Genomic DNA, 11,123 nt, shown 5'->3' on the forward strand with positions numbered 1-11,123 from the left:
GAATAATGATTTTTTTCGATCTAGCTTTGTGTTTATCAATTTATTTTCATTCTTTTTAACGTTGTAAGCGACAGTTGACAGCATGGCTGACGTACAAGTGGCACCGCTCAGAACTTTAAATGACTTTATGATGGAGTCGGCTCGATTCCAGACACCTAATATTAAAGACCCAGAAAAATGGGCAAATAGAGTATTGAACAATTTGCTTTACTACCAGACAAATTATTTCCTGACAGCAATGATTGTCTTTTTATTGATCGGGTAAGTTAGCAGCACTGAAATTTTCGGAGGTTTGTAGTAATCTTAATTACGGTAGCTCTATATTTATTACTGACTCATACTATTTTGACATTTACATTAATACAAATTCTGAAATTGTTAAAACGGTTATGCCATTTTAAGCATACACGCATGATTGATTGTTTCGAATGCACATAACTGAAAATGTATATTTTACGGTGCAGGTTTTAATTGTAAATAATATAGCCCGAGTTTCCTCTGGCTCTGACACCATGTCTGGTGTAGGACCAGAGCGCCCTGCTGTATGAAAACGTGGAATTCTCTGACACCGTCAAATCAAATCAGTATAAATATGGTGCTTCGGTATGGTGTACAGCTTAAGAATTAACATTTTTACTATTATTGTTGGAATGTTGCAATGCAACAATGTGCTGTCTGTCTCGCATTACAACGGATTGTGGTAAACTGTTCCCTATATCCAAACAACATCATTTTCTAAATATATTTTCTTGAAGTTGCCCCTGGTTCTGTTTGCATTGTTCATTTGGAAATATTCTCTAGTTGCTCTGGAATTATACATGTATTTGTAAAAAGAATGGGTCATTGTGACTTGTACATATAGTGTTAAATACAGTCTCTGTCACTCAGCTGATGGAACATGCTTCTTTGGCTCAGGAGGTAGAGTTTTGGCTTTTCATTCTGGGGACCGGGGTTTGATTACATTGAACATATTGAGATGGTACAATGAAGGGCTGCTCGCTATGTACTAAACAAGAACATATACACTCACAGAACATCAAGTGTCTCCGTTATGCTGCAACAACTCAAATGGCGACCCCTGGCTGACAGACGTAGAGACTCAAGACTGTCTGTTGCACAAAATTACCAACAACCAAATAGCCATCAGCCAACACAACAGACTTACACTAACAAACAGGCAATCAAGGCATACTCATCACATATCATTTCAACTACCACACTGCAAAACCGTGGCCAAAAAACAATAATTTTTTCCACGTACAATATCTGAGTGGAACAAGATCCCACCAGATATATCCTCCTGTCCAACAGCTGAATCCTTTAAGACTGCCCTCCTGTCAGTATATATCCCCCAAAATTAAGTAATACCTATATACACATTTCTTTTGTCTTTTTCTAGGAAACGACTGCATCTCTTCTCTCTCTCTCACATGACATTATCTTCAACTTGTTGAAGTTGGTCATGACCATTTAGATGTAGAAGTGATTCCTGTTAGGATACTCAACAGGAATGTGTTTTCCCCCATTCTTTCACATATTGTTGACAATTTTGAAAATATTTACCATTAACCAGCTGACTGTTGTGGGTTTGATCCCTTGTGGAGTCCTTCTAATCTCCTTCCTCTTACAATGCACTAATGCCCCATAGTTCCTGTCACATTATGAATATATTAAGCTGCACATGCAGCCTTAATTAGCTCTCTACAATACATGATAACATTTGACCAAGCAGTAATGTAATAGAATGTTGATTATTTGTCTTGTTTGAAATAATTAGCTCATTTTGAATGACATCATCTGTAGGACTAGGATTATGGTCAGTTTTAGCAGACACTTGGTCAAATCCAACCAAGTTGTTTTTATTTGAAATGTGTGCTGAATAAATTGTATGTTGAAATTGAACAAGTCAGAGTCTACAAGATTAAGGTAGATAATGGCATGATTTATTATCTTTTCTATTTCATTGTAGAAAAACTACTAATTAGTTATAAGATTAAGGTAGATAATGGCGTGATCTATTAACTTTTCTATTTTATTGTAGAAAAACTACTAATTAGTTACATTCATTTTCTGTCATTTTGTAGGATTATTCACCCAGTAAAAATGGTTTGTGGGTTTGCTGCCATAGCTGTTGCTTTTGGAGCATTTGTTTACTGTACCAATAGCCAGTTCACCGCCCGTCGTTTCAAGCGTGACCACCCACTCATCAGCATCCTCATCGTCTTGGCCACTGGCTATGTACTTGTTTACTTGATTGGTGCTGTGATTGTATTCATGTTTGGAATAGCATTCCCTTTGCTGTGTAAGTATACTAAGTATTATTTAAGACTTCAAATGATTTGAGATTGTTGATACTGAAAAATGAGTGATTACTTAAAAGACCAAAACTTAATCAAACTAAATCATAATGACACAATATTGGACCAGTGATACCAAGATATCCATAGCTTTATATTATTCATTTATTAGGACTCTAAATACCTTGTGAATAGAGATAATGCTAATTTAGATTCAAGATGTGAATCAAATATAAAATTTATATATGAAGTTTAGTATAGAGAACTTTTTTACTCTATAAAAACCCACCTAAATAAAATATCTTAATATGTTTTGTTATCCGTTAAGCTTTGATTATGATTTTTTTCTCTGTAGTAATTCTGCTACATGCATCACTACGAATGAGGAATGTGAAGAACAAGATAACAAATAAGATGGAGTACATCGGCCTGAAAAGGACACCGATGGGGATCATCCTGGAGGGGCTAGGACAGGAACAGGAAGCTGGCTCCTAAACAGGCCACATCTATAATGTTTCTTCTTGACAGTTTATTTAACACATAAACAGTTTTATCTAAGGAATTCTTGTATGTCTCTGCTTTAGTTGGACTACCCTAGGGAGATAAAGAGATTAAGATAACATTTTCATTTCAATATTGGTGCAATTTTGTACACTCCTGTGTATAGTTTTACTTCATGCCTGTAATTGCTTTTCATTGTAGTCTTCTTCTTGAATCTTGAATATTCAATTGTTATTTATCTGTATAAGACATTATTTAATTCAGAAAGGATACCACAATTTTTGCTCTTTGTGTATTGAAAATATATTTTGCTTGTTATAATCTTGCTATATCATCCATGTTAGACTGGTAAATACCAGTATCTCACAGGGTTTGTATTTATCTGTTGGAAATACACCAACCTTGTAGTAGGAAAGTTCATTTTAGAGGTGAATGTCAAGAACAATAGGATAATTTAAATGTATTAATTAGTGCAATATCTTATTACTTTTTATAGAATCATAATGTTTCTGTTTAGTGATACTATTTAATTATTTCTAGCGAGATGTGACGAGCAATTTTGTGTACATATCCAGTGAAATTGGTTTTTCTTTCTGCCAAAGAATGTTTATCATGCCTTTTGACGTTTTCCACAATTTCCCTGTCAAAGATATATATTTGGTCACTTTTAAGGCAAAAGTATGAATTGGCGGAATATTTTCTTCAAGTGGTGTAACTCAAGCCCCTATTATACACATGATTTTGTTGTGTGATAGAAGTCAATAAAAGGGTACTGTTTTATCGCTCAGCTGGTAACCATGATGTTATAGAAAATCAGGTAGACATTCTTAATTACTTGTTGAGTCATGCTACTAATCCATAACAAGGTGACTTACACAGAAAAATACCGGTAAGCATAACCATTAATTACGTATGTAAAATATTGATTATATCCCTATTGAAGTGTGGTTGGTTGGTTAACTGGTAACATCTGTATGTGTACAATCAACAGCAGATGGTATGGTATTGATTTGATTTGGGAGATTAAAATGTTGTCTAAGATAAAAACAAAAAAAAACAAAAAAAAACAACCTAACTGTATCATCAATGGAGTGATTTAGTATGCATAATAGTTTCAGTATTAACATTATTTACCTAATTTCATCACCGAAGGAGTGTATTTTCTTGAAAATCAACTGAATATGCAGATTTAACTTTGACAGCTTTGTGTTGACTGAGAACAGTATGTAAGAAATATCGTGTGAAAGTTGATATATATATATAACATGGTGGAGGTTTTCAGCAACAATTAGCTGGCAGTATAATACCTGGTAGACCTGCCTATAGATTACAGTGTATGTAGGTGTGCAAACTACTAATCTAAAGACCTCTGTCAGTGGTACTAGTATATAATTATTGCGCTGGGTTTAGGGTTTCCTAGAATTGATTTTGTTGGAACTTCACTTTGTGGAATAATTATTCGGAATGTTAATTTATAGCGCTATTCCAGAATTATCTGTGTAGGAGGGGATGGAGATAGTTGTATCAAAATGATGGGTGACGGGCCGGGGTAAATCCTCATTTTCCCAGTATTCCTTATGCTTCATATGTCTTGAGTTTTGATGGATGTTGGGGTCTCTGATAAAATGCCTACCATCCCCCCCACATTGATATGTCTTCAGTTTTGATGGGTGTTGCGGTCTCTGATAAAATGCCTACCATCCCCCCCACATGGATACTTTTGGAATGGCCCTCAGTGACTTAGTGTTTTAGGACATCTCTGACATGTGTAGTAAACATTTGATGTAAATTTCTGATTTAATGCATACAATGTATTTCGTCATGTATGTATAGTATTTTGAGGAGCCAGCAGTCCTATATCCTCCCACATGGAAACTGTCATTGAAATGTTTGCTTTCGTGTGAAAAGTGCAATATTAAATTCAAAAATGAGCTAAATAAAATGCTCACAAAAGTGAATGATATAATAGATGCTGGAAGCGTTTCAGTTAAAAATCCTGATATTCTGAACAAGATAAACACAATGTTTCAAACTTTTGCAACAAATGCATTTTTTTTTTATTTCTTGGGTGTGGAGGAACATTTTGGCCCCTTATCTAGGTTTAATTCTGAATTAGTTTAGATAAGATGGAAGTTTTGTGTTGTCAAAGATCTGACTAGCATGTGAACACCTTTGCCCATATCTGTTATGTAAAGAACTAAAGTATCATTGCATGAAAATTATATTTTCTGTGAGTCTGGCGATATCGTTTATCAAAATTACCATTAGTGTTTGAATCTCTGATAAAATTGGTTATTTCACATGTGTATTTATCTTATAAATGTGTAAAGATAAACTGTTATTTAAACATGTTCAATTTATCAGTGGACTGTTAAGAACTGTTCTAATATGTACATGAATTGTTACGGTTGCTAATTTGATGTCATGTGTATTATATAAAATGTAAATGTCATTATTGTCTAGTCACCGAATCTAATTACTGGTGTTAGGTTTATACCCCACTGCCATAATATTAGTTTCATTTGAAGGTAATTGACTGTAATTCATGTAAATTACCTTCTTAATTTGAACATCAGGTTCACAATTAAAAGTTAGTGAGTATTTTATGACACTTACCAGTAATGTGACTGTGAAGTTTTTATATTTTTTTTTATGCAGCTGTAATTCTGCTGTATCATTTTTTCCCCAACATTTTTCTACACATTTGAAGGCAACATCCTTTTTGTTATGTAAATGGAAAGTTCTGAAAAATTTCACATAGATAAAAATAAATAAACGGAAGTGTGGCATACATAGTACTTTATATAGGATCCAACAAAATGCTAGACAAGATTATCATTACATTGTTTTTAATTACATTGTGTGTAATTATATTTAGTTGATAAATACATGGTGCTGGAAGATTCTCATCTCTACATGTATACTATATTACTATACTATAGTGCAGGTAAAATTGTGTAATGTATTATTAACAAATTTTAAAACATACATTATATATGTAGTTCCTTTACTATTATGTGGGTGTTTAGATGTCTCCTCTCTCTCAGGAGGACTTTGTAGAGTTCGCCTCTCTCTCAGGAGGACTTTGTAGATGTCTCCTCTCTCTCAGGAGGACTTTGTAGAGTTCGCCTCTCTCTCAGGAGGACTTTGTAGATGTCTCCTCTCTCTCAGGAGGACTTTGTAGATGTCTCCTCTCTCTCAGGAGGACTTTGTAGATGTCTCCTCTCTCTCAGGAGGACTTTGTAGAGTTCGCCTCTCTCTCAGGAGGACTTTGTAGAGTTCGCCTCTCTCTCAGGAGGACTTTGTAGATGTCTCCTCTCTCTCAGGAGGACTTTTTAGATGTCTCCTCTCTCTCAGGAGGACTTTGTAGAGTTCGCCTCTCACTCAGGAGGACTTTGTAGAGTTCGCCTCTCTCTCAGGAAGACTTTGTAGAGTTCGCCTCTCTCTCAGGAGGACTTTGTAGATGTCTCCTCTCTCTCAGGAGGACTTTGTAGATGTCTCCTCTCTCTCAGGAGGACTTTGTAGATGTCTCCTCTCTCTCAGGAGGACTTTGTAGAGTTCGCCTCTCTCTCAGGAGGACTTTGTAGATGTCTCCTCTCTCTCAGGAGGACTTTGTAGATGTCTCCTCTCTCTCAGGAGGACTTTGTAGATGTCTCCTCTCTCAGGAGGACTTTGTAGATGTCTCCTCTCTCTCAGGAGGACTTTGTAGATGTCTCCTCTCTCTCAGGAGGACTTTGTAGATGTCTCCTCTCTCAGGAGGACTTTGTAGATGTCTCCTCTCTCTCAGGAGGACTTTGTAGAGTTCGCCTCTCTCTCAGGAGGACTTTGTAGAGTTCGCCTCTCTCTCAGGAGGACTTTGTAGATGTCTCCTCTCTCTCAGGAGGACTTTGTAGATGTCTCCTCTCTCTCAGGAGGACTTTGTAGATGTCTCCTCTCTATCAGGAGGACTTTGTAGATGTCTCCTCTCTCTCAGGAGGACTTTGTAGATGTCTCCTCTCTCTCAGGAGGACTTTGTATATGTCGCCTCTCTCTCAGGAGGACTTTGTAGATGTCGCCTCTCTCTCAAGAGGACTTTGTAGATGTCTCCTCTCTCTCAGGAGGACTTTGTAGATGTCTCCTCTCTCTCAGGAGGACTTTGTAGAGTTCGCCTCTCTATCAGGAGGACTTTGTAGAGTTCGCCTCTCTTTCAGGAGGACTTTGTAGATGTCTCCTCTCTCTCAGGAGGACTTTGTAGATGTCTCCTTTCTCTCAGGAGGACTTTGAAGAGTTCGCCTCTCTCTCAGGAGGACTTTGTAGATGTCTCCTCTCTATCAGGAGGACTTTGGATGCCCAATAATATCATGTCTGCACTTTATTCTTTGTGAATTGTTCATGTGGTATTTGTGTGGTTGTGTTCTGAGAATGTAGTTCATGCAGTGTGTCGGGGATGGTGCAGTTTGTCACAGTTGATGTAGCATGTCAGAGATGGTGCAGCGTTTCGGAGATGGTGCAGTGTGTCGGAGATGGTGCAGCATGTCACAGATGGTGCAGCATGTCACAGATGGTGCAGCATGTCGGAGATGGTGCTGCATGTCGGAGATGGTGCAGCATGTCAGAGATGGTGCAGCATGTCAGAGATGGTGCAGTGTGTCGGGGATGGTGCAGTTTGTCACAGTTGATGTAGCATGTCAGATGGTGCAGTGTGTCGGAGATGGTGCAGCATGTCGGGGATGGTGCAGCATGTCAGAGATGGTGCAGCATGTCGGAGATGGTACTGCCTGTCGGAGATGGTGCTGCATGTCGGGGATGGTGCTGCATGTCGGGGATGGTGCTGCATGTCGGAGATGGTGCAGTGTGTCGGACATGGTGCAGTGTGTCAGAGATGGAGCATCATGGCAGAGATTGGGCAACGCGAGATGGGGTTTATAGAAATGTTAAGTTAAGGATTGTTTTAATCTCATTTTTTAACCTCAGCTTTGATAATGTTCAGTCTGTGGGTTTCATTTCAATCATTTTGTTCGTTGGCTTGATTATCATCATTGTACATGTACGTTTTGTATTGCGTATAACATGAAGCATTTCATAACTTGTGGTTTGAAAACTCTCCATGTTGTGATATATATTGTATATGTATTACACATGAGTTATGTATTCATCAAAATTGTAGTGATTCGTAACAGTGTTTTTATTCCACGGATTTATTTGGCTCTGTGTTCGATACCATGTTCAGTTGTGTGGAAATATTATGGAATTTACTTTTACCTGTGATTTTTGGTGGTTTACTGAAGTATTCAAATTACAAATATTAACAGTTTATTCTTGCCAATACACTTTACGGTACGACAGTTCAATTGATTTTTGAACAGAAAAGCTGAGGTGCTGCATGCTCCATCCGCTACCCTTTTCTGATTTGGTCTTCTGATCCATTCACCTGAAAGTGTATGGACTAGAATAAAGATCTCTGTGATAATTGCTTTTTTTTAGGGGTTCTGGATTCATTTTGCAGGTTTTCTAAAGTATTAAGCATCCAATTGCAAGGAGATTATTACATGAATGTTATTGAAATGTGCAGGTTTTCAATATTTAGACATACTTGTCTTTGTTTTTTGTGAGGTAGAGAAATCCTTAGTTTGTGTAATTCTTGTGATTTTATTAATGAATTATTGTTTTATTTGCTATGGGACCCAGTATTATAGTCATTACTTACGCATGTTGTATAAGGGAGATAACCAATGTTTCATCTGGAGGCATTTGTGACTTAAAACCGTTGATTGTACGTGTTTGAGCTGACCATTAGTGTTAACCATAGTGCTGAATAATTGTACATGATGAGATTAACTGTAACCTACAAAATGTCTGTACATTTCTGGTTCATTGATGGGCCAGTTTCTCTTGCCTGAGGTATAATTTATATGTTTGTTGTGAAGCAGTTTTTGATAGCTACCCACATATCCCTCTATCATGTGATGTATCATGTGATGTATCATGTGATACCAGTCCATATAGTGGTGTTTGGTTCTGAAACCGCTCATGGTTTATAACACAGTCCCGTGTGTACATGCAGGTACTGAAAGTGTCCAGCTATTTTAACAAAATTTCAACAAGCAAGCTTCGAAGAGTCCTATGACTCATTGCACACAGTGTCTAACAAAAGTGACAAGTGCTACGATGTTTCATAAGTGAATATGTAAAAAGTATGTAATCACTAATAAATTATGTAATAACAGTATTGTCTTAAGTTTTATTCAGTAACAATTATGTCACCTCTATATTACTCTTTATTGCATTTTTGCCAGTGAAATATAGAAATTTATCAAACTAATAAAATCTTATATTTTCACTGCAGTGATGAGCAGTGAAAATATCAGATTTTGAAGTGAAAATGAAAGATTTTGCAGTAAAAATATAAGTTTTGCAGTGAAAATATAAGTTCGTTTTTGACCAATCAGAGCGTCCCTTTGTATTCACCTTCAAAATGGCACCGTCAAGTTGACGTGGAGTAATGTCACAGAGATGACGCCATTTAATATGACATATTTCACGAGTATGAGCGAATATTTCGATATTTTTCACTCGTGAAAATACTGATATTCTGTCATACTCGTGAAATATATGTTAATATTAAACGGGAAACCTTTCAATATCCTCAATATACTACAAATGGAACTATTTTATCCACATACTATCAAGTATCTATGTAATGCCTACAAACATGTACAATAATATTGGCTGTAGATAATTCCAATGCATATTGGACTTCTTCTCTCTGGCTTCTTATTTTTTTTTTTTTTATCTCTGGTTTCGAAAATACACCAAGATTGTCAAAAACGTCGTTCCTACAACACTAGTTCACTCTGTTAACAGGAAAAGCACTGGTAGTTATTCCAACACTGTTGTAGGATCATTGACCCTTTGGGTCAGATGACCTAAAAATGAAACATCCCAAACTAACAAGGGTGTGTTCATATGACAACAGGGAGCCGTTACTTAGTACAGATTATCCACTTGTGTAAACTCTATTTTCTCTTTTTTTGTCTTCAAAGACCTCTAATTGACAATGATGTAAATTGTTAGATTCTGGAGTTATGAGGTCAAAAGGTGAAGGTCAACTAAAACTACTTATGGTCTATGAAATGTTACTTTGTAAGACACAATTCTGCATTACCAAGGGAGCTAGTTGGACACATTTTACTTTAACTTAGCTTCCAAACTTTATTAATTCCACAACTTCAGTAAAACGGTTCCAGTACAACATTTATTCTGTGACATATCCAGCATACAAATGATTCTATCTTACAACATACATTTTCTGTAAGATTTCCAACATATACCCCCGGTATCCTGTAACCCTCAATACATATATATACATTGTACTAGAACAATTACAGTCTACAGTAGTAACATTCTGAAACAATGACGATACAATATGTATACCAGTAATTAAGTCTAATAACTTACAAAATACAACATGCATAAATGTATGTGGTTACATATTTGGAAGCTTACTAATTAATGTATTATATAAATTAATATATTCATATATTAATATATGAAATCCAGTTCTCTAGAGATAAGATTTCATCTCTGGCCAGTTCACTAGAGAAAAGATTTCATCTCGGGCCAGTTCTCTAGAGATAAGATTTCATTTCTGGCCAGTTCACTAGAGATAAGATTTCATCTCTGGCCAGTTCACTAGAGATAATATTTCATCTCTGGCCAGTTCACTAGAGATAAGATTTCATCTCTGGCCAGTTCACTAGAGAAAAGATTTCATCTCTGGCCAGTTCTCTCCTGTAATATTTCCTATCTCAGTTAAACATATTGCACACAAAGTTGAAAACATATTGACACAATGTTCTGGATGGTCTTGATCCTCTACTTTCTTGGATGATTATCTGATTGTGAATAATAGTTCATTTGATCAAAAAAATATAATACAGAAAATGTCTGAACAAAACTAACTAAGGGGAAGTAGACAGATTGATAAAAAATATAACATAACACAGACATAAGTGGTAACTAAAATGTTTCCTTGTACTAAGTAATAGCTGCTGAGTAAGATCCATTACACATAAAAAGGCACAACCAAGGCATGTGTAAAAGTAAACTAAGAAAACAAGGACATGATACAGATCAAACATGTATCACTATCACGGAGTATAAACAACAGGTAAGATTACCCAGGTTAATGTATTGACTCATAGCTGTCAAGTTGTCAACCTACTTAAACAGAAGTCATGGCCAGAATGATGTAGGGGAAAACACCAAAGGATGAAGGATGTCATTTATAATGAAAACTTGATTTTTTAAAATTCTTCAGAATAAATAAATCATGAATGAAATAAT

At 36.2% G+C, this 11,123-nt stretch overlaps 1 protein-coding gene across 2 annotated transcripts; it reads left to right on the plus strand.

Moving 5' to 3' along the window:
• Positions 1-74: 74 nt before the first annotated feature.
• Positions 75-9,004, plus strand: LOC117331341 (PRA1 family protein 2-like). Of its 2 annotated transcripts, XR_004533504.1 has the most exons (4): positions 75-261; positions 2,085-2,302; positions 2,653-7,034; positions 7,066-9,004. XR_004533504.1 is itself a non-coding variant. In XM_033890024.1 (3 exons), exons 1-3 carry the CDS (start codon positions 83-85, stop codon positions 2,790-2,792), a joined length of 537 nt encoding a protein of 178 aa, XP_033745915.1. In that variant the 5' UTR covers positions 75-82; the 3' UTR covers positions 2,793-9,004. The 2 variants fall into 2 exon arrangements, 1 of the variants encoding a protein (XP_033745915.1); XM_033890024.1 differs by having other exon boundaries at positions 2,653-9,004.
• The last annotated feature ends 2,119 nt before the right edge of the window (positions 9,005-11,123 follow it).

Source organism: Pecten maximus, chromosome 7 (assembly GCF_902652985.1).
Source record: "Pecten maximus chromosome 7, xPecMax1.1, whole genome shotgun sequence".
Taxonomy (NCBI): domain Eukaryota; kingdom Metazoa; phylum Mollusca; class Bivalvia; order Pectinida; family Pectinidae; genus Pecten; species Pecten maximus.

Excerpts from the sequence above, each read along its gene's own strand:
- LOC117331341 (XM_033890024.1), top strand. The coding sequence starts at position 83 with ATGGCTGACGTACAAGTGGCACCGCTCAGAACTTTAAATGACTTTATG. Across the intron at positions 262-2,084 it reads ATTGTCTTTTTATTGATCGG|GATTATTCACCCAGTAAAAA; the intron begins GTAAGTTAGCAG and ends GTCATTTTGTAG. Across the intron at positions 2,303-2,652 it reads AATAGCATTCCCTTTGCTGT|TAATTCTGCTACATGCATCA; the intron begins GTAAGTATACTA and ends TTTTCTCTGTAG.